Here is a 27,999-nt window from a genome sequence, read left to right as displayed (position 1 = left end):
AAGAACTAGTCGTGTTCGTTATACCCGAGAGTTGCTACTTTGTTAAGAGGGGAGGATGAGATTTTGAGCGGGTTGTCAAACCCAAATATTTCCTTTTTGTCCCATACTTACAGTATATGCGTTCTGCCCGTGTTCATATTTAAAGTTCACAGTTATTCTGCATTTTCTAGTTTTACATTGTGAAGGAAAACCGAGGCAACGAAGGGACGTGCGTGGGAGTGTCCCGCTGGCCCGTTCATGATTTTAATCATCGCACCACCTCAGACATGTGGCTGTACAGAGCGTACAGCGGCAACCTCTACCACAACGGGGAGCAGGCGTTGACGCTGACCAGCTTCACCCAAGGAGACTTCATCACGTGCGTGCTGGATATGGAAGCAAGAACGATTTCCTTCGGCAAAAATGGGGAGGTGAGAAGCTTGGATCCATTCCTGCCCTGCTATAGTTGCTTATTGCTTAATAAGCAGTTTACGATAGAGGTTAAAAACTCCTTCCTGTGGCAACATTACGTCCCGAGTTTCAAACAGAGCAGAAGAAGAGTAACCCAATGTATATTTCTTATATACAGTGGGTATATTCACCTTGGAAAGTTAATCTCATAAACGGGTGCAGTGACCTAAAACAAATAAAGGGAAGTGAATTCCCAGTCTCATCTTAAGCTGGCACAAATTTCATAGTCAAACTGGAGCAGAAGCAGAAGTTCTCCCCTGTAAATGCGTGTCTCAAGTCCCTTAAGTTTTCTTTTTCATTAGGAACCCAAACTGGCTTTTGAAGATGTGGATGCTGGAGAATTGTATCCTTGTGTGATGTTTTACAGTAGCAACCCTGGAGAAAAGGTAACGTGGATGCTTTGAGGGCTCTGGAGCAGATGGGCCTTCCCTGCCAGTTTGAGGGAGGGCAGGAGCAATTGAGGAGGGGGCAGGGAGACCGGGGAACATAAAGGGACATCCATAAGAGGATTCAGTGCCTTTGGCTTGTTGAAGCAGCTTGTTCTGGCCAAATCTACCTTGAGCCTCTTTGAGGAGCCTTTCTAGCTTTTCTGCCTGAAATTCTGTGGCTTTTAGGCATGCCGAGAAGAGGGCGAGGAGCCAGGGTCTCTCCCTGGTTAAGCTGGCCTGCCTTTTCTCTCCTCCACCCATTTCCCCACACTTTGAAATCCTGCCCGGTCTTGGCACCCTTCTGCCATCCCAGGGCACTGTGAATGTTGGTACTTCTCTGCCTGCTAGACTCGCTAGCAGTAGGCAGATGAATCCTGGGGCAGTTTGGAAGGAGAAAAATGGCCGTCACTGAATCTGATATTCTAAATTCAGCACAGGGATTTTTAAGGCCCGAGAGGCAGCAAAGGAACTTCCGGATGTCTCTCTGTCTGTTTAGGTGAAGATCTGTGACATGCAGATGCGCGGCACCCCAAGAGACCTGCTGCCGGGGGATCCCATCTGCAGCCCGGTGGCCGCGGTGCTGGCGGAGGCCACCATTCAGCTGATCCGCATCCTGCACCGCACCGACCGGTGGACGCACTGCATCAACAAAAAAATGATGGAGAGGCTGTACAAAATCAAAGGGTGCCTGAAAGACGCCGGTCAGAAGCTGAAGAAAAGCCGCTCCCTGCAGAGTCGAGAGGAGAGCGAGGTGCGCGAGGAGGAGGAGAAGATGAAGCATTGCGGCCGGCTGCACGGCCTGGCGGACCTCTCGGAACTGCAGCTGAAGTCGCTCTGCGTGGAGGTCTGGCCGGTGCTGGCAGTGATTGGTGGGGTGGACGCTGGTCTTCGAGTTGGGGGACGCTGCATCCACAAGCAAACTGGGCGGCACGCCACCTTGCTGGGCGTGGTCAAGGAAGGCAGCGCGTCTGCCAAGGTCCAGTGGGATGAGGCCGAGATCACCATCAGGTACAGTGCTGGTCTTCAGCAAGCGGCCAGCGGTTGAGATTCAGGAAATGGTTTTGAGTTTGAGTAGCTGGTCTAGGAGCCGCTTGCCTCCCAGAGTAGCTTGTGGCATTTTAAGTGCTGGGATAATTTATCGTGTGATTTGCTCTAAGGAACGGCTACGTTAGAGTAATACATCACCACAGGGAAGCAGAGGCCCCTTCCAACCTGTCCTAGGTGGGCTGGGCTGGGCCCTGCCAGGGCATTCTGGGGACAGGTGACACCCCAGGTATGTGCCAGCCAGCGGCCCATTCGTGGAGGCAACTGTGCCTGTTGAGAGGCGCTTTTCAAAAGCGGTTTAGAAAAGTTCCTTTTTTAGTGAATGGTAAACCATGTCAAGTGTTTAGAATTAAATACATTGTTTTAAAGATATACACGCATGGTTTGTTACTTTTGTGTTGAATGTCATCCTTCCCCATAATCTCATTTCCCTGGTTTACATTGATTTTTAGATTGTCAGCTCGTTTAGACTGTGGTATATTTTACATCTTATTTTGCCTGTGTGATTTCCTGTGCTTTCCTCTCGTCTATCCCTCACTTGCTTTCTCCTGTGTCATTCTGATCTTTATTAAAGCTTCCCAACTTTTTGGTCGCCTAGTGATACACCGCTCTATAATCTGGAACCTTGCGAGCCGCTGCCTTTTGACGTTGCAAGATTCCGGGGACTGACAGCCACTGTCTTGCTGGACCTCACCTATCTGACTGGCATCCACGAAGACCTGGGCAAGCAGAGCGTCAAACGGCACGAGAAGAGGCACAAGCATGACCTGGAGGATAAAGGGGAGCTCGATCAGAAAACGGAAGGCGATGCCACCTCTGAGGCACGATCTGTGCCAAGCGCTGAGGAGGTGAAAGGACACGGGGCCAAGCTGGAAAGTGAGACCTCTTCCTTCTCTCTAGATGCCATTTCCTTGGGCATGGAGTGCCAGCATCTAAACGCTGAGGGCAAAAGAAAGAACCACGAACACGCCTCCAAGAATTATGAGGCCGCACAGCCAGAAATCAGGGCTGTACAACTGTCCTACCTTTACCTTGGTGCTATGAAGTCCCTTAGCACGCTGCTTAGTTGCAGCAAGTATGCTGAGCTGCTTCTGATCCCCAAAGTCCTGGCCGAGAGCGGCCACAACTCCGATTGTGCCAGCTCCCCCGTTGTCCACGAAGAAGTGGAAATGCGCACTGCCTTGCAGTTCTTGATGCGCCATATGGTAAAACGGGCAGTCATGCGCTCGCCCATTAAGAGGGCGCTGGGATTGGCAGACTTGGAACGGGCACAAGGCATGATCTACAAATTAGTTGTGCATGGACTGTTGGAAGACCAGGGCGGCGCCAAAGCCAAGCAAGGTAGGTTCCAAGCAGGCGGGTGTAGGGCTGCAAGTTAAATGTTAGCGCAAGGCCTGCCTGTGGCTGCGAACAAACTGCAGGGCCTGATTGCTGCATCTTCCTTTGTCAAACTCCCTGGTTTGTAATCTTTCGCCCGAGCTCAGCAGGTAGTAGTTGCGCTGGCGACACCCCTCCTTTCTCCTTTGCTCAGCTACTAAAAGTGGCTGAAAGACAAACCTGGAGAGCCCCTGGCCTGTCACTGCAAACCAGGTGATGGCAGCTGGTGGCTCCCAACGTTTTGGAGAGAAAATATTAGCGGGCCTGACGTGCAGCCGCCACCGTTGCAGTGGGCGATGGCTGGACTTGAGGTAAAATTCCCTTGTGCTTCCCTCATCGCCCAGCCCTCAAAGGCCCTAACATAAGGCGCTGCACAGAAATAAATTAACGGAAGGGCCATTTTGGAATTGCAGAGGTCAGCAGCAGGCAAGGACTTTCCCATCCTCCTAGGAGTCGCTTCCAGACTCTGCTTAGCTGGACTGCTGGGTATCACTCTGAGTGCTGCTCGTTTGAGCCCCCAGACGAGAGGCATTCTACGATGGGTCTCGCCCCTCCCCCAGCACTCCTCCCCTCCCCGGCGCTCTCCGGCAGGCGAGACAGAAAGGGCTGCCTTTGCTTTGCAGAAATGGACCAGCAGGCCGAAGAGACTGACCAAGGTCTGCAGGCCCAGACCCCCGTGACCACCAGTCCGTCTGCCTCCAGCACCACGTCTTTCATGAGCAGCTCTCTGGAAGATACGACGACAGCCACCACCCCAGTGACCGATACAGAAACTGTGCCCGCCTCAGAGTCCCCGGGGGTTTTGCCACTCAGCCTCCTGAGGTACCCATTGGTTTCCGTGCTTCATTGTTTTGCAGTCTGGACTGCCCGCTGCTGGCTGGCCGGCTGGCCTTGTGTTAATCACTCCTTTCCTGTCTCCCCAAAGGCAAATGTTCTCCAGCTACCCCACCACGGCTGTCCTTCCCGCCAGACGGGCACAGACGCCCCCCATCTCCTCCCTGCCGACTTCTCCCTCGGACGACGTGGGCAGGCGCCAGTCGCTCACCTCCCCCGACTCTCAGCCCGCCAGACCTGCCAATCGCACAGGTGGGCCTTGTCCACAGCTACCTGGCTCGCCTTAAACCTGTATCAACTTTTGTGTTTGGCAAACCCAGGCATTAATTTTTGTCCCCCCCTCCCCCCCTTACAGCTTTGTCTGACCCAAGCAGCCGCCTGTCAACCTCCCCCCCCCCTCCTGCTGTGGCTGTGCCCTTGTTAGAAATGGGGTTTTCCCTCCGGCAGATTGCGAAAGCAATGGAAACCACAGGTAATCAGATACACCTGGGCCAGGGATGATTCTGCCCATCCACCTGAGCTTCTGGAGAGTCCACAAGTGATGCAGAGTGGGGGTGGGGGTCATGTATCCTCCACCCTCTTGCATTTCACAAGAGATGAAAATCTGGACTCTGCCGTTCCTTTGGCCCAAACTGATTGTGCATATCCACCTTGTGTCTGCGTGTCTAGTGTTTGGTTCCTGGCTTTATCCGGCTTCTCTGTTTGCTGCCCAGAATCTTAACTGACTGGGGCAAATACTAATTTCTTGCAGAAGCAGGGGATTCTGGGCTGGGCAAAAGAGATGCTTCTCTCTATTTCTTTCCACGCTGTAGCAGGTGGCTTTGCTGAGGTGTTCAGAGGAAGGTTTATGGTTCCCACAGGTGCCAGAGGAGAAGCGGATGCCCAGAACATCACCGTCCTGGCAATGTGGATGATTGAGCATCCCGGGAATGAGGAAGACGAAGAGCCTCAGTCAGAAGGAATGGTGGACGCCCGACTGGGAGGATTGGGCCCCGGAGGGGGTGGCAAGTCCAGTGAGCAGGGCTACTTGCAGTCTCCAGGAGACTTGCCTTCAGCTGATACCCCTGAAGTGGAGGAAGGCTTTGGCGAAAGGTGAGCTCTCAGTCACGGAGTACAAATATTTGTCACCTTATCTGTCAGTAGTGAGGTGGTATGATTAAAATTATTTCAGTCTCCGTTAAAAAAATTTTAAAAAAATGATTAGGCACATTTTAATGGATGTGAAGTCTCTTGATCCTTGTCCATCGTTCAGCCTTCTGGTTCAGAGGTGGCAGCACAGCAGTGTTGCACTTCCCCTCCCGTCATGCTGGCATTTCTCAGCTGATTTTGTCCTTTCAGCCAAGATCACATGGATCACGCAGAAAACGCGGCATCTGGCAGTGGGCCCGTGGCAAGGGGCCGCTCAGCAGTAACCAGGAGACACAAGTTTGATCTAGCTGCAAGAACGCTGCTGGCCCGTGCCGGTAGGTCTTTCAAACGCCACATTACTCACTTCCCTCTCATCCTTTTCTTTCGTGAAGATGCTTGCTGTGTTTTAGAGCACGTCCTAACAACCTATTTGCCAAAAAAAAAAAAGCGCCAGAGAAGGCAGCTATAAAGTCTGCACATCCAAAGCCGAAGGAAGATTATGTAAAGATTTCTTGAGAATTTTTCAGTTTTGTGGGGCCACATATAAAGGCTGTCCCAGAGGGTGGAGAGCCTGCTCTGTCTAGGAAAATGAGGCTGCAGCTGGGACACCAGCTTCCCCCCCCCCTGCAGCCGCTTTCTTCCCCATGTCAGTCCAGAGTGGTCCTCCCTGGGGACCCTGGCAGTCTGGTAGCCATGGCAGGTAGACCAGGCTAAGAAAGAGATGCCCTGCAGACGACCTAAGGCTAGCTATTATTTGCTAGGACAGCTTCAGTAACAGAATCTTGCAAGGGTGAATGTGCTGCCTCTTATGGGGGGGAGTGTTTAGGGGCCCCCTTTTCTTTTTTTTTCTTTTTTTTTTATTGAAAAGTTTTATCATACATTTTATCTTTAACAGTCCCCCCTACCCCTCCCCTATCCATCCCTCCCTACCCCTACCCCCTCCCCTCCCCCCCCCGACTTCCCAGAGCTAAGTACAAGGTATAAAAAACAAAAAAAACAATCATAAACATCCATATGCTAACAACCATAAACTCTAAAATCTATCACTCTCTAGCTCATATAGGATAACTACCAACACTATTAATATAAAATATATAAAAAAAGAGAAAAAAAGAAAAAAGAAAGGAAGACTTATTCAAATGCTACATGAAACTTTTTAGTCCCATATTTGTTCTGGATATACTCAATCCATTTTCTCCACTCCATAATATAGCGTTCTTGCGAGTGATCTTTCAAATAAGCCGATATCTTTGCCATCTCTGCCAGGTCAGAAACCTTTAAGATCCATTCTTCTATAGTCGGCAGTTCCTCCTTCTTCCAATACTGACCTATTAAGAGTCTTGCTGCCGTAATTAAATTCAGCATCAACTTAGTGTCCACAACTGTAGCATCTGTGATTATTCCCAACAAAAAAAGTTGCGGACAAAACTTTATCCTTTGCTTAAAAATCTTCTGCATATTCCACCAAATTTTTATCCAAAAAGCCTTAACCTTTTTACAAGTCCACCATATGTGAAAATATGTTGCATCTTCGTCACCGCACCTCCAGCATTTAGGCTGATAATTCGGATACATACTTGCAAGCTTTTTAGGATCTAAATGCCATCTGTAAAACATTTTATAAAAATTCTCTCTTAAATTTTGAGCTTGTGTGAATTTTACGTTCCTCACCCAAATCCTTTCCCACGTGTCCATTGTAATAACTTCTTGGATGTTTTGGGCCCATTTAATCATACAATCTTTAACAAGTTCTGTTTCTGAGTCAATTTCTATCAATGCAAGATATATCCGTTTAATATGTGCTGGACCCTGATTTCTAATTTGCTTTATCAGATTTTCATCAGTCATTGTAAAACCAGTTTTCTGATCTTCTTTCCACCTGGCCCGTAGCTGAATATATTGAAACCAAGTTTGAACAATCTTCTCATCTCGCAAGAGGCTATATGGTTTCAGACACCAGACATTTCTTTCCAAGCTTAAAATCTCCTTATACGTAGTCACATCATGTTTAAAACCAACATTTATATTTTCTATTGCGTGTTTTGGAATTGCCCACAATGGTATCTTACAGTCTAACTTATGTCTATACTTCTTCCAAACTCTCAACAATGCCTGTCTTAAAATATGCACTCTAAACACATTATCTACCTTCTTATCATACAACAAATATGCATGCCAGCCAAACAACAAGTCCCCCTTTTCTGATCACTGCCTTGGTCGCAGCCGTCCTCTGTCCTTCACTACCCAAAGGCCTTTCCCAGGCTTCGGCTTGGCAGAAGTCATAAGACCAGGAGAGCAGGGGATGATGGGCTCCCTCTTGCTCTTGGGCGGATAGGCCTCCATTCCTGCAGTCCAAGCGCCCTCTCGCCCTTGTGACACACACACACGCACGCACACTGCTTTGGACTCACCCAGTAAACTCTGTGGTTTTCTTCTCTGGTTTAAGCGGGATTGTACCGCTCTGTACAGGCCCACCGGAATCAGAGTCGGCGAGAAGGGATCTCCTTGCCGCAAGACCCCGGTGCACTCTATGACTTCAACCTGGATGAGGAGCTGGAGCTGGAGCTGGACGAGGAGGCCATGGAAGCCATGTTTGGACCAGACCTTGCCGGGGAAAATGACATTCTGGGAATGTGGATCCCAGAGGTATTGGACTGGCCGACCTGGGTGTGTGTGATGGCAGCTGGGGCTGCTTTGCTTCCTTCTTGCTCTTCAGAATGTGACCTAACTCTGTGCCTCGCTAAGCCCTCTCAGTTAACACAGTTGTGGCTAAAATGTGGGAAAGCGGCAGGGGTTCTCCTCTCTGTGACTGCAGCTGCTCTCCAGTCGCCAACGCTCTTTTCTCCAGAAAGTAATGTTTCAGAGTCTGTTCTTTTCCTTAAAAGCATCTTTAGAAATAGGTGTAACTCCACATTTTAGTAATCAGAAAACATACCCAAAGTTTTTCCTCTGATTTAAATTAAAATATAGCTGAAACAGAGGTGGAACTACACGGAAATGCCGCTTGTGTTTAAAACTTGGGCAGTTCACCGCTCAGTGCCGTCACCTCCTTCCGGTCAAGGATCCAGCCAAAGCTCAGAATCCTGGGCTCTTCCGAGTTGATTTGCTCACGAGTCAGAAGGAGGAGGAGGGGTTGCTTGTTAATGCTCCAGAGCAAACTCTTCACAAAGAGCACAATCTAGAAATAGATCTCGGTTCTGCCTGATAGGAAGGCAGTTAACTTGTGCTTAATTAGTGTGACTTTTTTTTTTGAAAGTATACAACCTTTTCTTCCTCAAGGCTTCCGAAAAAGAAAATTCTTGAAACTGAACTTGTAGAAATTACTCACGTGAGATTGCATAATGTATTAAACTGCACGTGGAGGAGGGGTCTCCCTGTGCACTTGGGGGGCTCTTCCACTGAGCAGCACACCTAGTGAGGGCACCAATATTGATGCTGTTGATTTGCCTTGTTTTCTTGCACATTGTCTTTCTCTTGTCTGCCTCTGGCAGCCCCCTTTCTCGTTGGGGGGACTATTAAGACCTGGGGGGGAGCTCTTTGGAGGGCGGGGGGAGGTTGAAGAAAGCAGCGATGCTGCCTGCGCCTCTGTGGCACTGAGCTGGAGCAGAATAACTCAGTTTGCCTTAATGCAGGTGTGGGGAAAATAGAAATAGGAGATTGTTCCTTGTACATGAAACAATAATGGCATAATTATGTTGTGCAGCATGTTTGTGAATCTGAAGACAGGGAAGAAGTGGTAGTGTGTGAGTTGTGTGAAGCCAGCGTGGTCAGCTTCAATCAGCACATGAAGAGGAACCACCCCGGCTGTGGGCGCAGTGCAAACCGCCAAGGCTACCGCAGCAACGGCTCCTACGTGGACGGATGGTTTGGTGGCGAGTGTGGGAGTGGGAACCCTTACTACCTGCTGTGCGGCAGCTGCCGGGAGAAGCACCTGGCCCTGAAGAGCAAGTCCAAGGCCTCTACCTCGGAAAGGTATCCGGCAGGGTGCGGGAAGGGCGTGGGGCAGCCGGCTCACTCTCCCCTCTGGGCCGCTGGGTGGGACTTCCTGGCCTCTGGTAGGGAGTGGGGCTGAGGGTCTTGCCCCCTTTCCCATGGGGAATGTTAACCCTCGTGACGTGTTCGGGCTGTCCGAGGCCTCTCCTGCCTCTTCCCTGTGCGGCCGTTGGGAAGTTGCACTGCCCTCGTGCTCAGGTTCAGCAGCAGAATCCGGAAGAGAGCACTGGATGAGCAGAGGCTAAGTGGGTGGCAGCTTTGTGTAAAGAGATTTTAAATCTTTGCACCAGAGATTTAAATCTGAGGAAATCTTTTGTCAGCTTCCCTTTCTTTTGTGAGAGAAGAACATTTCAAGCTTTCTGTAGCCCTTTCAGTCAGCGTAGCCCACTGAAAAGGAAGCACGTGTTCAAAATTTTCGTCCATCCCCTAACGGACACGGTGTAATGCCTTGTAGCTTCTTGGTGGGGGGCACAGAGTTGAGATACAGAGTTGGGTTTCCAGAATAGGCTCAATTCTAGTATGTTTTTCCCACAAGAAACAAAGCCTAATCATGAACTGGAACTTTAACATCAGTGAAAAAAGAGCATCTAGATGAGTCCTGCTAGAACCCTTGTGGAGCTTCCAGTGTTGAATCATGTGGTGCAGCTTCTCAATCCAGCATGTTCCTCCTGCCAGCCCTGCAGAACAAGTGGATTAAGCTGCCCAAAAGAAGGAGGCCTCTGTTTAACTGTCCCTTCCTATTAAAGTTAGCAACTGGAAAACAGCTAATTCTTTACGACCGGCTTCGAGGGAGACGGGGCCTTGGAAGGTTCCCTTGATTCTTTCTCTCTTCGGTGCAGGTACAAAGGCCAGGCCCCTGATCTCATAGGCAAGCAGGAGAGCATCTACGAAGGTACTTCTTGCAGCCTTTCTAGCAACACTTTCTAGCGTCGACCTCGGGCCTCCGTGAAAAGGTAACACCTGACCGTACTTTGCTTGCCTCGTGCTAGAAGACTGGGATATGTTGGACGTGGACGAGGATGAAAAGCTGACTGGCGAAGAGGAGTTTGAGCTGCTGGCTGGGCCCCTGGGCTTGAATGACCGGCGCATCGTGCCCGAACCGGTCCAGTTCCCGGACAGTGACCCCCTGGGAGCTTCTGTGGCCATGGTCACGGCCATCAACAGCATGGAGGAAACGCTGATGCAGATAGGTAAGCCAGGGGGAAGATTGCTGGCCCCTGAAGCCATCCCTAGGCCATCCTCTTTTGTGCCCAGCGCTGAGATCCCGTCTCTTTGGGGCCAGCCAGCAGAGCTGGTGGTTGTGGGAATGGAGACCTCCTGGAAAGCTGTAAAGGGTGCCCAGTCGTGCCTTTTTTCTTGAAGATAAAAGCGCGAGAAGGATTGGAAGATCAGGGAAGCCCGGGGATTGGGACTTGCACTGAAACAGAGGCTTTTAATGTGGGTAGAGTGTACAGTTCCCTGGAAAGAGCAGAGGGCAAGGGTAGCCCTCTGGATTGGCTCCAAACCCAGGAATGGACTCAGGGAATGAAATCCATGGCAGCCACACCAACTTTGTGCCACAGAACGGGGGCAGGGAGATCAGACAACGGTGCAGCAAGAGAGGCCCAGCGTTGGCTCCGAAGCATTGAGGACCCCTCGCACCACCTGGGGCTTTTGCCCTCTCTTTCCTCGTAAGCCAGCCTCGGGGCCAGCAAGGCAGCAGTCGGGCTCCTTCCTCCGGTGACCTTGCCTTTCCTTCCTCTTCCTCTTTACAGGTTGCCAAGGCTCTGTGGAGAAAAGCTCTTCGGGCAGGATTACCCTGGGAGAGCAGGCGGCTGCTTTGGTGAATCCCCAAGACCGCGTCACGGCCTTGAGGCGGGTGACAGCAGCAGCCCAGGTGCTCCTGGCCCGGACGATGGTCATGAGAGCCCTCTCACTGCTGTCGGTCAGGTGAGGAGGTTCCGTTGGGCTGGGGGGAAGCAGGCCGGCCGGGGGGGCCACAGGAGGGCCGAAGAGGCTTTGCCTGGCCTTTCCAAACAAGGCCAAGGACAGCGGCTTCCCTCTGACCCTTCCTCTTCTCCCGCCTCTACAGTGGGTCCAGCTGCAGCCTGGCAGCAGGGCTGGAGTCCCTGGGCTTGACGGACATCCGCACCTTAGTCCGCCTGATGTGCCTGGCCGCAGCAGGGAGGGCTGGCCTCTCCACGGGCCCCTGCTCCGGGCTGGGCCCTTCTGAGAGGCCGAGAAGCGTCCAGAGCCAAATGGCCAAGCCCATCTCCTGCCTGGCCTACCTAAGCACGGCAGTCGGCTGCTTGGCCTCCAACAGCCCCAGTGCTGCAGCGCTGCTGGTCCAGCTGTGCACTCAGGTGAAGGGGGCAGGGTTCTTTCCACTGCGAGGTCTCGGATTTATGGTCTAAAGAAGCCGCAAGTCTTCTGTCTGGGGGGCAGGGGGAAGGTGGCAAGAGCAGTGGGCAAAAGCCCCTTGGCCCAGGCAGGCGCCGGACTCTCGGGTTGATGCGTGCCAATTGCGCTTCGAGAGTCGGCAGTTGAGGACACGGGAGGCTGTTTCTGAAATGAAAATGGAAGAAGCAGCTAGAGGCTTAAGCAACCTTTCTCTGCCCTGGATATTGAGCCATTAGGTAACAATCTACTGAACTGAACCTGGTCTGCAAAAACAAAAATAGTTTCAAACAAATATCTGTTGCTTAATACGGGAATATAGTTTGTTTTTCTTAGGATTATTTTAATTTGGATAAGTTTATTTGAATCATTGCATTCCATTATGTCTTTAATCTCTAAAATCTATTATACCTGATGGTTGGAATCATGACAACTATGAGCTACCTAAAAATTTTTCAGTCTCTTTGAAAACAACCTCCTGCCCTGCATATTACTTTTTCCTGTTTTAGTCTTCTAAAACCCTATTATTCATAATAAGAGCCGACCTGTATTTTGCTTTAAATGTAACGTTGAATCTGCTTTAATGGGCAATGTTTTAAAGGTTCCCGTATCTTGTTGAAAAACTCAATATAGTGAGAATTAGCATGTCTGTTTAACAAAGGCTGTATTAATTGTTGCTTTAATTTTGTGTTGTTTTAGAACTTGATTTCAGCAGCTACCGGCGTCAATTTAACGACAGTAGACGATCCCGTGCAACGAAAATTCTTGCCAAGTTTTCTGCGAGGAATAGCCGAAGAGAACAAACTGGTCACCTCCCCTAACTTTGTTGTAACCCAGGCCCTGGTGGCCCTGCTGGCCGACAAGGGGGCCAAACTGAGGCCCAGCTACGATAAAGCGGAAATGGAAAAGAAAGGTAGTTGTTTGGGGGGGGGGGTGATGCGGCACAGCCATGATCTTCTGCTCCCTCACCTGGGTGCAGTCTAAGCAGAGGTGTGTGCCCATTGAGTGCCCACCTTTGCTCTGGTCCGTCTGCCGCAGGGCCACTGGAGCTGGCCAATGCCCTGGCGGCTTGCTGCCTCTCCTCCCGGCTGTCCTCGCAGCACAGACAGTGGGCAGCTCAGCAGCTGGTGCGGACCCTCGCCGCTCACGACCGAGACAGCCAAGGCAGCCCGCAGACTCTGGCAGACGTGGGAGGGGACCTGCGCAAGTGCTGCTCCATCAAGCTGGAGGCTCATCAGAACAGGGTAACCCTCCACCGTGTCTCTGCCTGGCCACAAAAATGGGTCGTTGCGCCTCTCCAGAGGCCCATCTCGGCGAACACTCCTGCAGCTTGGGGGGAGGGGGGCTTAGTACCCCCCTGTAATTCCCAGCCAGGATGATATTAAGCCCTGAATTTGGTTCTGGTGCACACATCTGGCAAGCGTGGATATGATGGAGCCCAACAGGAAAGGGGGAAGACTGAAATAAGAATAAAATCTCCTCAGATTTCATTCAGCTGAGTTTTCAGTCGGGTGTCCTGGCCAGATTTTACCCTGGGCTCCAGCAGCAGCTGAAGAGGAAGATTTGATAATTAAGCAGATGATCCTTGGCTTTTGGAGCACGGCTGAAACGCTTCCCCGACTTTCCTTGAAACAGGTCATGACTTGCATTTGGTGCAACAAGAAGGGTCTTCTCGCCACCAGTGGCAGCGACGGGACCATCCGAGTGTGGAACGTCAGCAAGAAGCAGTATTCGCTGCAACAGACTTGTGTCTTCAGCAAACTGTGAGTGGCTTGGTGGGAGCGTCTGTTAAGTTGACAGAAAGGGAGGCATTTCTGGGCGAATTCAGAGCCGAAAGGACTCTGCCGGGTCAGAGCAAAGGCCCTCTCGGATCCCCCGACTGGGGCCACACAGCCAGTAGGCGATAGAAGAAATTCTTCTGGGGCTGAGCCTTGGGTTCCCCTCTGCTTGCCAGCGAGGCACAGAGAACACGCTGCACGGAACAGCTCAAGGGAGGGTGGGGTGTTTCTTATTGCCTGGGCTAGAGAGGTTAGTGAAAAACCGGTGTGTCTTGTTTCTTGCTGGATGCTGTTTCTGTATTGTCTTGCAGAGAAGGAGATGCAGAAGAAAATTTGGGATCTCCCAGTGACCCTGGTTCCTCCCTTGCCTGCTGGAGTATTAGCGGCAAGTACCTGGCAGGAGCCCTGGAGAAGATGGTCAACATATGGCAGGTCAACGGTACGAACCACCGTCATTTTTAGTGAAAGAAATTAAGCAGAATTAAGCTAACGAGTGTTTTATTTTTAAAAATGAAATAGCCTAGCTAGCCCCATGGTGGCAAAACTATGGTACGCGTGCCACAGGTGGCACACAGAGCCCTGTCTGTGGGCATGCGCGCTCGCCCCATCCTAGGCCTTCAGCTGGGTTTTATAAAACCTTTTTGTTTTAGGCCTCCGCCGCCATGTGCAAAAAAACCCACAAGAGGTTCAGTCAATTTCAATTTCTCATGGGGAAAAAAGATCTTGCAAAGTTGGAATTGATTGAACTTTTTAAATCCCACCCAGTCTGCTGTTACCACGCCCACCCAATGGGCCACGCCCACCCAGCACCCAACGATACATAAGTGGTTTGCAGTTGCAGTTTGGGCACTCGGTCTCTAAAAGGTTCACCATCACTGCCCTAAGTGGAATTTTCCTCCAATGGGATTTTCCCATGTATTTTCGCAGGAAACGTAGGGCAGCCTAGAAAGGTCAGTGCCCTCCTAACCATACCCGAGCACTCCGAGTTTGTTGGCGATGTCCATTTTGCTCTATGAGTTGATGGTGATCTAACCCTAAGTGGAATTTTCCTCCAATGGGATTTTCCCATGTATTTTCCCAGGAAACATAGATAGGGCAGCGTAGAAAAGCCAATGCCCTCCTAACCATACCCAAGCACTCCAAATTTGTTGGCAATGTCCATTTTGCTCTCCGAGTTCATAGTGACGTAACCCTAAGTCTGTGGTGGTGAATCTATGGCACTTGTGTCACAGGTGTCACACAGAGCCATCTGTGGGCATGCCTGCCGTCGCCCCAGTCAATCAATCAATTTCAACTTCTCACAGGGGAAAAAAAGGTCTTGCAAAGTTGGAATTGATTGAACTTTTTAATTCTCACCCAGTCTGCTGTTACCACCGCAGCTAAGCCCACCCAGTGGGCCATGCCCATAAGTGGGTTTTGGGTTGCAGTTTGGGCACTCAGTCTCTAAAAGGTTCACCATCATTGACCTAGCCTTTGTCCTGGCCAATAATAATTAGGCATTCAGTTCCCCCAATGCTTTTTGTGTTTTATTTTTTTAAGCCAGTTTTGCTGTGAGTGAACATAACTGATTTTCTAAAGACCATTTACACCCATCCTTCATAAGAAGGATACTTCAAGCAGGGGCCTCCAACCTTGACCACTTTAAGACTTCCAGAACTCCCCAGCCAGCTTTGCTTGAAGCATTATCACTTGGATTATGTGCAGTTGTGAAGTTTTTTAATTCATTGGGAGATGGAATGAGGGGAACCCGATTGAACCCCTGCTCGTTGGAGGCTTCTGCTGGAGGTCCTCTTGGCATCTTCAGAGCTTCTAGACAGCAGCTGATTCTCCAGGAGCTGCTGACAGGGAAACGGGGGGGGGGGATGTCAGATGGAAGACAGAAACTTGAGTCTCTCTTCTGTCCCATCACCTGCGATGTGGCCCTTCCTTTTTCGTGGAGGGATCTGTTTTGACAAGCACTGGCTCTCCTGTCCGGCTCTTTGGCTCCTTCTCTTCTGCTGGTTGTTCTTAATGGGCTGACCCATCTGGTCGTGATGGGTTTCACTGACAACACCCTAAACCCAGGCTGCCCGGGGTGCTCGCAGAGTCTGGCTGGCAAAGGCACCATAGAAGTGTTGGGGGCCACTTGGGGTGAGGAGAGCATCTGTGTTCTTCCTAGGGGGAAAGGGTCTCCTGGACATCCAACCCCACTGGGTCTCTGCCCTTGCCTGGCCCGAAGAAAGTCCCTCCGCAGCCTGGACAGGAGACGAGTCGGAGTTCCTGCTGGTGGGGCGGATGGACGGCTCCCTGGGGCTGATTGAGGTTCTGGATGTTTCCACCATGCGCAGGATCGAACTGGAACATTGCTACCGGAAGGACGGTAGGCGCCTGCCGGGTCCCGAGGGCTGAGACGTGGGGAGGGACATTTTGACCCAAGAGGGAAGAAGAGAAAGCTTGAGCTGATGTCATTTTCCTACTGCTTTTGTGCATTTCCTTTCTGTCCTGTAAAAGATTTGGGTAACTTAGCCATTTTTTTCTCCTGGTCTTTAGTGTCGGTGACCTGCCTTGCCTGGTTCAGTGAGGAGAGCGCTTTTGCTGTTGGCTACGTGGATGGGAAGCTGTTGATCGGCCTGAGAGAAGCACGGGAGAGCGGAGGGATTGTTTTGGTGGATGCACACAAGGTACAGCAGAGCCCGCTTGCTTTGGCCCGGCTAAACTGCCTGCACTCCAGGAAGGGGTGAAAGGAGAGACCGCCTTAGGAACTAAGTGGCCAGATGGTTGTACGTGCTTGTACCAGGGTCCCAACTCAGGAGTGAGCTTTGTGTCTTGTGCTCAGAGGGATGCCCGAATGTGCGTTCTTTGTGCTCCTTGCCTTCTCCAGGACACCATTGTCAGCATGAAGTGGGACCCCACTGGGAAGATTCTCATGACCTGTGCGAAGGAAGACTCGGTCAAGCTCTGGGGCTCCTCGGGGAGCTGCTGGCGGCACTTGTACACCCTTTCCCACCAGGCCGGGGTGAACGCCATTGTCTGGTGCAGCCTCCTGGGGAAGGGCCCCAAACTGCAACTGCTGCTGGCTACGTGAGTTGGGAGATTTGCTGCCTCTCTTTGCATCTGCCTGGTACGGAAAGAAATTCTGGGGGTTTTGACGGGTTTCTAAAATTTTCTGCATTGACCTATTTTCCAAACGGCATTTGGCTAACTTGGAAGAGAATTAATTCTGTATGGGTAGTCCTCAGCTTATGATCGTTCATTTAAAGATGGTTCAAAGGCAGGACATTCTTGAAAAAAGTGACATGACCCATCCTCAAAATTACAACTGTCGCACTACCCCTGCCATCACACGATCACAATTTGGGCGCTTGACAACCAATTTGCATTTACAGTGGTTGCAGCATCTCCTGGTTGTGTGATTGCAATTGTTGGATTTTGTATTTTTGGATTTTTTTTGCTATCTTATAAAAAAAATAGGCTCACTATTTTGGACCCCAGGGTTCGCCTTTCCACTCTCCCTCCTGATCTCCTGGCTTCTGTAGAGAGAAAAAAACACTAAGAGGGGATTAGAGTTCCCAAGACCAAAAGCCACCACCCGCTCGGCACTTGCAGCCCTCGGGATCCTGCGTGACCTGCAAGCATCACCACTGGGTGCAGAACCGTTGTTCTTCACTGCAGCTTCTCCTCTTCGCTTTTGTTTAGCGGGTGCCAGAACGGCTTGGTTTGTGTTTGGACAGTTCCCCAAGACGAGCCGGTCTTCCTGCAGTCAAGCCTGAGCTGCTCCGAAGAGTGGTGGGATGAAGAAATTGGCAGGAAGGTGAGGACCACAAGTTGGTGCTCTCTCAGGAGGAACCAGCGCAGAGCAGAAAGCGGCTTCAGGTCTGGCAAGTCAGAGATAAGCCCAGACATTCGAGGCAGATTTTGAAATAAATAAATAAATCATTGGGTTGGTTCCGCCTCTCTGCTCAGCTCTTACGGAGCTTTCCTCTGTTGCGTTAAGACCTCCCCTGCTTGGGAGGGATGATGGGAACTAATCCCTTGCAGAGATTGCCCCCGTAAAGAAAGCTGGCTTATGATGATGATGACTTTATGGTCACTTTGAATGTACACCAATCGGCGTACATCAAAATGAAATTTCGTTGCATGCAGCTCTCAAAGGGTCACCACCTCCAATATATACTCCTTGTTCGGGGCCCGCTCAATTTTCACATTGTCCATTTTAGTCTCTAGGGAGCGAACGATGGCAAACGGGACAGCTTATGCACATTAGCTGGACAAGTGGCCATTCTTTCACATATTTGGGGTAATTTACATTTCAGTTCTTTAGTATGAAAAGTCTGAGATTCTTCTGGCCCTTCCTTTCCAGGATGCGTACAGAAAAATAGCAGAAACCAAGTGCATTTATCAGCTAAAAGGACACATCACACCTGTACGGACTTTGGCTTTCAGTTCTGACGGGCTGACCTTGGTCTCCGGAGGACTCGGGGGCCTTATCAATATCTGGTCTCTACGGGTAAGCGGTGTTCCCAAAAGCCAAAGCCGGTTTTCAGTTACCCCTTCAGGGGTTAAAAATAACACAAGTTTGTAGGCTCAGGTTTAGCAAATAATTTTACAGTCGTGGCCAGAATTGTGGAAACCTTTTGGGAAAAGTGTATTTTTGAGGTTTGATGGCTAATAGCACCACTTTTTTTTTGGGAGCAGTACCATAAAATTATATATCAATGGAAAGATAATTTAATCAAGAATGTAATGCAACCAAGTTTGTTCCATTATCTGTACTGTATTCTATGAAAGGTTACAGCCAAATAACCAGAAAAAAGGAAGCGCAACTTGCTTAGGTTGATCTCAGGTAGCTTTCCTTCATCTGATTGTAGCCAATGAGCACGAGTGTTTAGAGAGCCAATCGGGCGTCATCTTGTTTTGGCAATGAGCCAATCAGATCACAGTAGGATTCCGTTATTGATGTCATGTATTGAAGCTGAGAGGAGGAGATTGGTCAGTGTGTTATGTGATCGCTATCAAGTTGGTTGGGTTTTTTTGTGTTCTTTCATTTAGTGAGCTTGTAAAATGTAATAAAATTAAAGTAATGGTGCAAAGAGTTGATCGGTTGCCCAGAAAGCGATGTAAAATAGTATTATTAAGTGAACAAGGCTACAGTTATAAAGAAATTAGAAGAAAAATGGGTGGAAACTTAACCAAAGATGGCATTTCTACTGTACACTTTTCCCAAAAGGTTTCCACAATTTTGGCCACTACTGTAGATAATTCTGGAGTTGGGCAGATCCTAAATCAAATACATTGTTGTTGATGATGATATCTTTTTTTGCCATACATACACAAATATCTGTGTTTATGTAATTGTTTTTCTGATTCTTCCTTTCTAGGATGGGTCTGTCCTGCAGACTGTGGTAATCAGTTCTGGAGCTATTCAGACGGTGGTTTGGATCCCTGAGGTTGGAGTTGCTGCTTGTTCTAGTAGATCAAAGGTATCGTTCATTTCCCTCCCTCACAGTGGGAAGTGATCCCAGTCTAGCCAGTGGGATCTCTCTCTGGGCTCACCTGCCTTTATGCCTCACATTAGATTATTGATTAGGGTTGCCGTGGTATTTCGGAAGGTGTGAGAGTCACTTCTCTCTTGGTAGGATGTCCTGGTGGTGAATTGCACTTCGGAATGGGTCTCTTCCAACCACGTCTTGGCAACATGTAGGAGTGCTTTGAAACAACAGGGCATTTTTGGCTTAAACACGGCCCCATGTATGAGGGCTTTCTTGGAACGGCTGCCCATAATGCTGCAAGAACAGTACACGTATGAAAAGGTAGGAAGACCTGAACAGCTTGTGCATGAAGTGCGCAGAGACCATTTCAGAAATATTGATCTTGGTCTCAACCTAGTTCTAGGATTCCGCTGACTTCTCCAGTGTTCCCAGACCAGGTCAGAGGATTGTGCTAGATTAGGTTGCTTAGACATTCATTTTTTAACAACATTTTACACAGCCCTTTGCTGTCACAATTTCCTTTTGAAAAAGCACTTGACACCGAATTTGTTACTCTGTCCCCTGTTGTGCTGATGGGAACTAATTCTCTTGGCCATGCCGATAAAGTGAAGGGTTAGAAGGATAACACTGGGGGTAAACCTTCCTCTTTCTCTCACTCTTAGCCCTACGTGGTTTGTGGAGACCAGCTTGTTCACAGCCCCTACATGCAGTGCTTAGCTTCGCTTGCCGTGGGGCTGCGTCTGGATCAGCTCTTGTGCAGCCCACCCGTCCCTCCGCATCACCAGGGCTGCCTACCAGACCCCTCGGCCTGGAATCCCACCGAGTGGGCCTGGCTGGAGTGCTTCTCCACTACTGTCAAGGCTGCAGAAGCGCTGGCCAAGGGGGACGCCTTCCCAGAGTCCTTCACTGTCCCAGACCTGGAACCGGTGCCAGAAGAAGAACTCGCCCTCCTCATGGTAACCGTGCCCTGCACGTGGCAGCGCAGCTTTTGAAAGAGCTCTGGGCGTTGCTCAGTTGTGCCGACTGGAGATGTTAGTTCTGCAGCGGCTTTTCTGTTGTGGAATGTGGGGAGACAGAACTTTCGAGTGCTGCCTCTTGCAGCTCTAGGAAAAGCGGGGGGGGGGGATGTTGCTCCAGATTTTGCAGGTTCTTGCCTTGCCTTGCCTTGCCTGAAACTACAGTTTGGGGTGTCATAATTGCATAAGTTGCTCTGGACAGAATCAGGGTGCCCTTTCAAGCAAGCCGGCATAGGATGGATCAAGATACGTGAGAGACCTGGAGGGGCACAGCTGCCGGCTCTGCCGTAAGGCAAGAACTGTGTATTTTGCAGGACAACGGAAAATGGATCAATGGCCTGGATGAGCAGATCATGTCCTGGGCAACCTCACGCCCGGAGGTCAGTGTCCCGGGTGGTGGGTTGGAAAGAGCCCCAAAGAGGCCCCCCTTCTCAAAACCTCTGCTTTCCCTTAGGATTGGCACCTTGGGGGGAAATGTGACGTGTGCCTCTGGGGAGCCGGAAGGCATGGGCAGCTGGCAGAGGCCGGAAGGAACGTCCTGGTGCCCGTCACGGCACCCTCCTTCTCACAAGCGCAACAGGTGAGCTGCCGCCAGGAGTCTTCCGACCCAGTAGTCTCGCCCTTGGCACAGCGCTGGGGGCCTCCTGGGGAGGGCAGAGCAGGGCCGGAACGGGCGGACAGATGCCCGCAGACCGGATGCTCGTCAGGGGAGCCTGTGCAGAGAGTTCAGTTCTGCAGAAATAGCTCTCTGCATTTATTCAGAGGCAGTTTTTTGCTACCTTAAGAAATGAGGGTTTTTTTCTTTTAATTACACCAGGTCATTTGTGGCCAAAACTGTACATTTGTGATTCAAGCGAATGGAACGGTTTTGGCGTGTGGAGAAGGGAGCTACGGTCGGCTGGGACAAGGAAATTCCGATGATCTTCACGTGCTCACCGTCATTTCAGCTTTGCAGGGTATGTTGTGTATTTCGGCACTGAAGATTTAGTCAGTGTCACATTCGACCAGGTGACCTTGTTATATTTATTCATGATCGGCTCCATTCCCAAAACGGGGCAGCCCCAAGATAGAGTCTAACGTGCCACAATTGGGAACGGTCCGGAAATAAGTTCTGGGTTTGCTCCAGGGCTCCCCAGCAGAGGCTGTGGCAGACCGTTGCCTGGAAAGCAGGGCCTGGCCAAGGTTTGTATTCACCACAGCCCTTGCCAGAGGGCAGTGGATGGCCTCCTCCAGCTGGAGAGGAGCCCAGACGGTGCCCCACACAGCCTCAGGATTTGACGTCTAGATCAGGGGGGAGAATCAGGGAGGGTGTTTGGGCCTTTGGGGGGGGGTTGGATGGATGGAGCTATTAATGTTGTCTTTGTTCTTCCACTTGCGGGAAGGTTTTGTTGTCACCCAGCTGGTGACATCTTGTGGTTCTGATGGACATTCCATGGCTTTGACCGAGAGTGGGGAAGTTTTCAGCTGGGGAGACGGAGATTATGGCAAACTGGGACACGGAAACAGCGACCGGCAACGCCGGCCAAGGCAAATAGAGGCTTTGCAAGGAGAAGAAGTGGTCCAGGTATGGCGAAGGGCTCCGAGACTGGATCCCTCATCAACTCCATGGTTTTTGCAAGAATTGGGGGGTCGTGGCTCTGAATTCAGGCCGGGTGGTTAAAAGTCCAAAATTGTAGCTGGCTTGAAAGAGCTCCAAAAAGCCCGACTTGGTCCGTTGATGCTGTTTTTTCCAGATGTCCTGTGGCTTTAAGCATTCAGCTGTGGTGACTGCAGATGGCAAACTGCTTACCTTTGGGAACGGTGACTACGGACGGCTGGGATTAGGGAACACATCCAACAAGAAGCTTCCCGAGAGGGTGACGGCGCTTGAGGGGTACCAGATTGGAGAGGTTTGACTTTCAGACTAAAATTGCGCCCTCTCTTCTTTAGAAACGTAGCAGGACAAGCCGGACTTGCCTCCCATTCGTGTCTGCCTGGAGAGTTTGAGCCCCCAGCTGGCAAACGAGTCCTTCTGCAGAATTCTAGCTCTGGAATTTGAGACCCTTAAACTGAAGTGCTAACTCTCTTTTAACATTAGGTGGCTTGTGGACTAAACCACACCATCGTTGTATCTACCGACGGTTCCATGGTTTGGGCTTTTGGTGACGGAGACTACGGAAAGCTCGGCCTGGGAAATTCAACTGCAAAGTCCTCACCGCAGGCAAGTCCCCACAGCACCCCCCCCCCTCAGAAATGGGTTTCCCTGAGAGAGGGTCTTTCCGGGATAAAGCCCTAGGGCGGGGTCAAAAGTCTCTCCAGTCTCCCTCCCTCCTAGCTTTCATGAGAGCTGAAAGGAGTGTTAGTTCGGTGTGTGTGTATGTTATATTGCAGCATCCCTGAATTCTTCATCGTGGAAATAACACGGAGTCTCTGCGAATTTTTTCTATATTCCATGTGCAAATCACTCTGCGTCCCAAGCACAGTGTGGCCTCCTGATTAGAAATGAAAATTAAAAACAAATTTTAATGGCTTTGAATGTGATATCTCTGATACTACCCATTCTTGTTCCACCTTTTTAAAAAAATGTTTCCCTTTTTCTGTCTCTTTCACAGAAAGTAGATATACTTTGTGGAATAGGAATCAAAAAAGTTGCCTGTGGCACCCAGTTTTCAGTGGCTTTGACAAAGGACGGACATGTCTACACTTTTGGGCAAGGTGAGTCCAGCTGAACCGTCCTCGGCACTCGGCCTCCGGGTGCCGGAGGAGATCTCGGGGGAGGCAGGCCAGAGCCGGCCCCCAGTTCCCACAAGGGCTCTCCTTTATTCCAGACCGACTGATCGGCCTGCCAGAAGGACGAGCCCGAAACCACAATCGGCCGCAGCAAGTTCCGGCCCTTTCGGGGGTTTTCATAGAGGACGTTGCTGTCGGAGCAGAGCACACCCTGGCTCTCTCCTCCGCCGGAGACGTCTATGCCTGGGGCAGCAATTCAGAAGGGCAGGTATGCCCAGGAGAGGGCTGCATTCGCCCACTAAGCAGGCGAAGGGGGGCACAGAAATGGATGCGGTGTCCGGTCAGGCGTCCCGCTGAGGCTGTCCTGTGGCTGTTCTGTTTTCTGAATCTAGCTTGGGTTGGGCCACACCAACCACATCCGGGAGCCCACCCTGATCACCTTTCTGCAAGGGAAAAACATCCGACAGATCTCAGCAGGACGATGCCACAGCGCTGCATGGACCGCCCCGCCCGTTCCCCCTCGAGCGCCAGGTACAAGGGCCGATGGGGGGGCTGTGCTCTTCCCCCCCCCAGTCATCTGGGGCAAGCTTCACTACTGTTGCCGCTTGAGAAGGGAGGGACTGCCACTTTCTCGTGCTCGGGGGTCCATAGCAGCAGCTCCTCCAAAATGAATCCTATATAAGTTCACATTTGCTTTTCAGCAGCCTTCTCTCCCCTGCCCCCAGGGGGGCACCTTCCCCTCCCCCAAGAGTAGAGACTTTTCAGGTGGAGAGGGGGGCTCTGGCTGATCTTGCCCCCCCCCTAGTGATGGACCTCATGACAGCCGTGGGCGAGGTTAGGGGCTGACCACCTCTCTCTCGCTGCAGGGGTGTCGGTGCCTTTGCAGCTGGGCTTGCCGGACGCCATTCCGCCGCAGTATGGGGCCCTGAAGGAAGTGAGCATCCACACCGTCCGGGCCAGGCTCCGGCTGCTCTACCACTTCTCCGACCTCATGTACTCCTCGTGGAGGTTGCTGAACCTGAGTCCCAACAACCAGGTGAAGCCACTGCCTCTGCTACCAAGTTAAATCTCTGCCTTTCCCCGCCCGTCCCAATGCACAGGCGACAGCCTGGCTGATGCAGTTGGCAGGGTGGCACAGCATCCGGTGCTGCCAGCCTTGGCGGCTCCCCCACACAAGGAGTCGCCCCCCTCTAAGCGCGCCAAGGGCGCCTCAAGCGTCTGCACTGCCGGAGAGGGGGACCATTGCCCCTGCAGAAGTGCTAGCCCAGCTGATGTGGCTGAGAAAGCGGGGCTGGGCACCCGTCCTCAGCCATCTGGAAGGCCCAGACCCGGATGGGGAAAGGGGGCTGGGGAGGGCCTGTGAGGAAGGTCAGTCTGGCCAGGCCACGGACTGCTTGGCCTGCGGGGGGAGAAAAAGGGTTGCTTCCCTTTGCTTTCCAAAGACGTGGGAAGTGGCCCGGCTCCTCTTCTGCCCCCAGCGAGGGGCGAAGCTAACCTTTGAACCCAGTCTCATGCTGGTGGCCCTTTCCAGAGCTCCCCTTTGCCCTCCCGGTGGCTCCGCCTCGGGTAAAGCTTTCGGCCTCTTTCTTGCTACAGAACAGCACATCCCGCTACAATGCCGGCACGTGGGGGATCGTCCAAGGGCAGCTGAGGCCGCTGCTGGCACCCCGCGTCTACACGCTGCCCATGGTCCGCTCCATTGGGAAGACGATGGTTCAGGGGAAGAACTACGGCCCCCAGATCACGGTCAAGAGGATATCCACCAGGTCAGCCTTTGGGGCCCAGGCAGCTGGCTGCAAGCAGGGCAGTGCACCGCCCCGGGCGGCTGATCTCGCCTTCCTGTCCTCCAAGGGGCCGGAAGTGCAAGCCCATCCTGGTGCAGATCGCACGGCAAGTGGTGAAGCTGAATGCCTCCGATCTCCGGCTGCCCTCTCGGGCCTGGAAGGTGAAGCTGGTTGGGGAAGGCGCCGACGACGCCGGGGGCGTCTTTGACGACACCATCACGGAGATGTGCCAGGTACTGCAGGATTCCAGGGGGCTGGGTGGCGTCGCTCCCCTTTCAGCTGCTCCTCCGATTGCTGGGGTACACCTGAAAAGGGAAAAAGGACAAGACTAGATAGCAGGCACTTTCCTCCTCCTCCTCCTCCTCCTCCTGGGGGCCAAAATGGAGGCGACGGGCCACACCTTTGCTCTCACTGATTAAAATTCTGGAGTAGGATATAGATATAGCGTGATAAGCATTTTATTATGGGTCTAGACCAGAGTACCTGCCCAGAAGAGAGATGCCAGCGGCTGGTACTTCTGAAGCTGCTCCCCGGGGCTTCCTCCACACAAACGGGGCTGTTCATCTGGAGCCGGCAGTCAGCAATGCCAAAGGATACAAAGCGTTTGCTAATGTTTTAGTAGGCTTTATAGTCATATGCCAAGTTCCTAAATGGAGGTTGGTTGTTGGGAATTCATGGTTAGGGAAACGGGAAAGGGCGGCAGTTCCAGCTGCTCTCAGACGAACAGACGCGGCTGTCCTCTCGCTCTTAGTGGACTTGCTTTTCGGAGCCATTTAATAATTCAAAAAACCTTTTTCCCCCTTAATTCATAAGGAACTTGAAACTGGAATTGTAGACTTGCTGATTCCTTCCCCAAACGCAACAGCTGAAGTTGGCTACAACAGGGATCGGTAAGTTCACCAGTTCCCTTCTGAGCAGTTCCAGAGAAGAGGAAGAATTCTTGAACCTATTTTGCAGTTTGTGTCTCCTTGGAAGGTGGGCCAGGAGTGGGCAGACCCCCGTGGCCTGGTTGGTCCAGCGCCATTTGTCAGAAGCCCCTGGTGACCCCACCCCCTCCCTGGCCCTCTTCCTGCCCGCTGGCTCCACAGGGGGAAAAAGGGGCCTGGCGCTTGGACCCAGACTCGGGCAGCCCGTCTGTCTCCTGGCTCTTCCGGGGGGGGGTGGGGGGGCGGGGTTGCAGTTGGTGCTCTGTGCACCGGAAGCTTCCGCCTGGCCATAGAACTTGGGAATCCTCCCGCTCTCCCTGGGGAGTTGGGGCTCTCGTCTCTGGTGGTGATCTGGGTCTGCTTGTGGGCCAATGGCGGTCTTGTGTCTTGCCAGGCTTCTCTTGAACCCGTCAGCCTGCCTGGAGGAGCACCTGGTGCAGTTTAAGTTCCTGGGCATCCTGGTGGGCGTGGCCATCCGCACCAAGAAGCCTCTGGACCTCCACCTGGCCCCCATGGTCTGGAAGCAGCTCTGCTGCATCCCACTCACACTGGAGGACTTGGAGGAGGTGGACCTCCTCTGCGTGCAAACCCTGAACGGCATTCTTCACATTGAAGACAGCGGCATCACCCAGGAGAACTTCCACGAGGTGAGGGAGCTGCCGGCGGCCGCTGCTGGGCCCAACAAAAGTGGTCTGGAGCTCTTCCCAGTTGAACCTCTTGGGAGATTGTGAAGGGGGGGTCACCAGAAGGGGCTTTTCCTAGGAGTTGGGGGCCAAAAAGGCCTGTTAGCGGGAAAGGCAGTGCAGGGACAAAGAAGCAAAACTGCCACTTTGCAAAGATCAACCAAAAACCTGACTTGATTTCTTTCCTGTTAGATGATTCCTTTAGATTCCTTTATTGGCCAGAGTGCCGATGGCAAAATGGTGCCCATCATCCCCGGTGGGAACAGCATCCCCCTCACCTTCTCAAACCGGAAGGAATACGTGGAAAGAGCCATCGAGTACCGGCTGCATGAAATGGATCGCCAGGTAATGGTCCGGCACAGTCAGTCAATCTGGTGAAGCCCAGAAATGTCTCTGCTTTGTTTGGGGGCCTCACTTGGAGCAATGAAAATGAGGGTTCGTTTTACCCTCGTGTTCCATTTCAGCGTACTGGAAGGAACACGGTTTATAGGCTCCCGCCCCAAGTTGGAAATATTAATCCTGATTTCCAGTTTGTCCCCAAAGGTGACTTGTCCCTGCCTGCCTTCCTCCTGCCCCTTTGGGCCTTAGAGGGTCTTCCCCACCGCTGAGCTTCTGCTCACCTTGCAGGTGGCCGCCGTGCGGGAAGGGATGTCCTGGATCGTGCCGGTGCCTCTGCTGTCCCTGCTGACGGCCAAGCAGCTGGAGCAGATGGTCTGCGGCATGCCCGAGATCTCGGTGGACGTCCTGAGGAAGGTGGTGCGCTACCGCGAGGTGGACGAACAGCACCAGCTGGTCCAGTGGTTCTGGCACACGCTGGAAGAGTTCTCCAACGAGGAGCGGGTCCTTTTCATGAGGTTTGTGTCCGGAAGGTCTCGCCTGCCCGCGAACACGGCAGATATTTCTCAGCGGTTCCAAATCATGAAGGTCGATAGGGTAAGTTGGCGCTTCTCCCCCTCCTGATCAGAGGGAGGCCAGGGGGCCCAAAGGAGGGTGGCCTGCAGTCCCCTGCTGAGCCTGAAGGGCCACTTGCTGGGCAGCTGAGCGGGCCCCGAGACACGCCGGCTCTGCCGCGGAGGCCACACCTGGGCGGGAGAGGAGAGGCAGCCCTGCAAGCGGAGCAGGTGGGACTGGGGGGGGGCAGTCAGGGCCGGGGGCAGCGAATGCTGGATCTGAGAAAGGCTGAGCCAGACTGGGGGCCCTGAGCTTAGCCAAGGGCCCACCAACATTCCCCACACACACACACACACCCGCTTTGGGAGGTCCAGGTTTGGGGAGGCCCCTCTGTCGATGACCTGGCCTAACCTGCCCCCCTCCTGCTCTTCTCCTGACCAGCCTTACGACAGCTTGCCTACCTCACAGACCTGCTTCTTCCAACTGCGCCTCCCACCCTACTCGTGTCAGCTCGTCATGGCGGAGCGTCTGCGCTATGCAATCAATAATTGCAGGTCGATCGATATGGACAATTATATGCTGTCCCGCAACGTGGACAATGCTGAGGGCTCCGACACAGACTATTAACTGTGGACAACAAATCCTCCCTCTCCCTCCCTCCCTCCCAGGATGCCCACACTAGATTTCATCGCTGATGTGGTTTTACGGTAAAGATAGATGTTTTAGGAACATGAACAGTGGCCACCTTTTTAGTTACTCTAAATGTAACAAAATTTAGATGTCTTTATTTTTTGTGACTGTAAGCAGAAAATGCAAAAAAGTGAGATGAGTAAAGTTTTCCCCTTTCCCCCCTCTTTTTGTTCACTTTTGATAAGTTTGCATGGAGCCTTTCTGGTGCAATTTGTTGGGGATGGAGCCTCGTTTCCCTTTCCCAGTGAATCTGAAGAGCTGTACATTGTGTATAATTGTTCATTAGAAAGAACAGTTTTACATGAATATTCATATATTTATTTTTGTTTTAATTTGAAATGCCTGTGCAGGGTTCCTTATTCAAATAAAGCAGATTCAAGAAACAAATAGTAGCTCTCTTCTTTGAGGGTTTCTGACGATTATC

General features: G+C 51.7%; 1 protein-coding gene across 6 annotated transcripts in view; it reads left to right on the top strand.

Annotated features, from left to right (window-relative positions):
• HERC1 (HECT and RLD domain containing E3 ubiquitin protein ligase family member 1) overlaps window positions 1-27,962 on the top strand; it is a 49,498-nt gene extending 21,536 nt beyond the window's left edge. For 3 of the 6 annotated variants that reach the window (XM_083371178.1, XM_083371176.1, XM_083371174.1), the window contains exons 34-77: window positions 171-410; window positions 753-836; window positions 1,375-1,886; window positions 2,497-3,263; window positions 3,923-4,121; window positions 4,225-4,385; window positions 4,489-4,605; window positions 4,994-5,225; window positions 5,472-5,596; window positions 7,708-7,928; window positions 8,965-9,233; window positions 10,094-10,146; window positions 10,244-10,444; window positions 11,009-11,183; window positions 11,326-11,596; window positions 12,330-12,543; window positions 12,669-12,874; window positions 13,266-13,393; window positions 13,720-13,847; window positions 15,567-15,767; window positions 15,938-16,068; window positions 16,269-16,468; window positions 17,084-17,198; window positions 17,748-17,894; window positions 18,766-18,867; window positions 19,024-19,197; window positions 19,539-19,832; window positions 20,207-20,272; window positions 20,347-20,472; window positions 20,710-20,848; window positions 21,275-21,456; window positions 21,626-21,781; window positions 21,970-22,092; window positions 22,484-22,586; window positions 22,700-22,869; window positions 22,994-23,132; window positions 23,468-23,637; window positions 24,198-24,367; window positions 24,453-24,618; window positions 25,199-25,275; window positions 25,706-25,958; window positions 26,187-26,339; window positions 26,622-26,927; window positions 27,327-27,962. In XM_083371178.1, coding sequence (XP_083227304.1) covers window positions 171-410; window positions 753-836; window positions 1,375-1,886; window positions 2,497-3,263; window positions 3,923-4,121; window positions 4,225-4,385; window positions 4,489-4,605; window positions 4,994-5,225; window positions 5,472-5,596; window positions 7,708-7,928; window positions 8,965-9,233; window positions 10,094-10,146; window positions 10,244-10,444; window positions 11,009-11,183; window positions 11,326-11,596; window positions 12,330-12,543; window positions 12,669-12,874; window positions 13,266-13,393; window positions 13,720-13,847; window positions 15,567-15,767; window positions 15,938-16,068; window positions 16,269-16,468; window positions 17,084-17,198; window positions 17,748-17,894; window positions 18,766-18,867; window positions 19,024-19,197; window positions 19,539-19,832; window positions 20,207-20,272; window positions 20,347-20,472; window positions 20,710-20,848; window positions 21,275-21,456; window positions 21,626-21,781; window positions 21,970-22,092; window positions 22,484-22,586; window positions 22,700-22,869; window positions 22,994-23,132; window positions 23,468-23,637; window positions 24,198-24,367; window positions 24,453-24,618; window positions 25,199-25,275; window positions 25,706-25,958; window positions 26,187-26,339; window positions 26,622-26,927; window positions 27,327-27,512 — 8,352 coding nt within the window. In that variant the 3' untranslated portion in view covers window positions 27,513-27,962. Of the gene's footprint in view, window positions 1-170; window positions 411-752; window positions 837-1,374; window positions 1,887-2,496; window positions 3,264-3,922; window positions 4,122-4,224; window positions 4,386-4,488; window positions 4,606-4,993; window positions 5,226-5,471; window positions 5,597-7,707; window positions 7,929-8,964; window positions 9,234-10,093; window positions 10,147-10,243; window positions 10,445-11,008; window positions 11,184-11,325; window positions 11,597-12,329; window positions 12,544-12,668; window positions 12,875-13,265; window positions 13,394-13,719; window positions 13,848-15,566; window positions 15,768-15,937; window positions 16,069-16,268; window positions 16,469-17,083; window positions 17,199-17,747; window positions 17,895-18,765; window positions 18,868-19,023; window positions 19,198-19,538; window positions 19,833-20,206; window positions 20,273-20,346; window positions 20,473-20,709; window positions 20,849-21,274; window positions 21,457-21,625; window positions 21,782-21,969; window positions 22,097-22,483; window positions 22,587-22,699; window positions 22,870-22,993; window positions 23,133-23,467; window positions 23,638-24,197; window positions 24,368-24,452; window positions 24,619-25,198; window positions 25,276-25,705; window positions 25,959-26,186; window positions 26,340-26,621; window positions 26,928-27,326 lie in introns of all 6 variants that reach the window. The other 3 variants (XM_083371179.1, XM_083371177.1, XM_083371175.1) reach the window with 3 other exon arrangements.
• Window positions 27,963-27,999: the final 37 nt, after the last annotated feature.

This window comes from Vipera ursinii, assembly GCF_947247035.1.
Source record: "Vipera ursinii genome assembly, chromosome: 11".
NCBI lineage: Eukaryota > Metazoa > Chordata > Lepidosauria > Squamata > Viperidae > Vipera > Vipera ursinii.
This window is presented reverse-complemented; position numbering and strand designations above follow the sequence as displayed.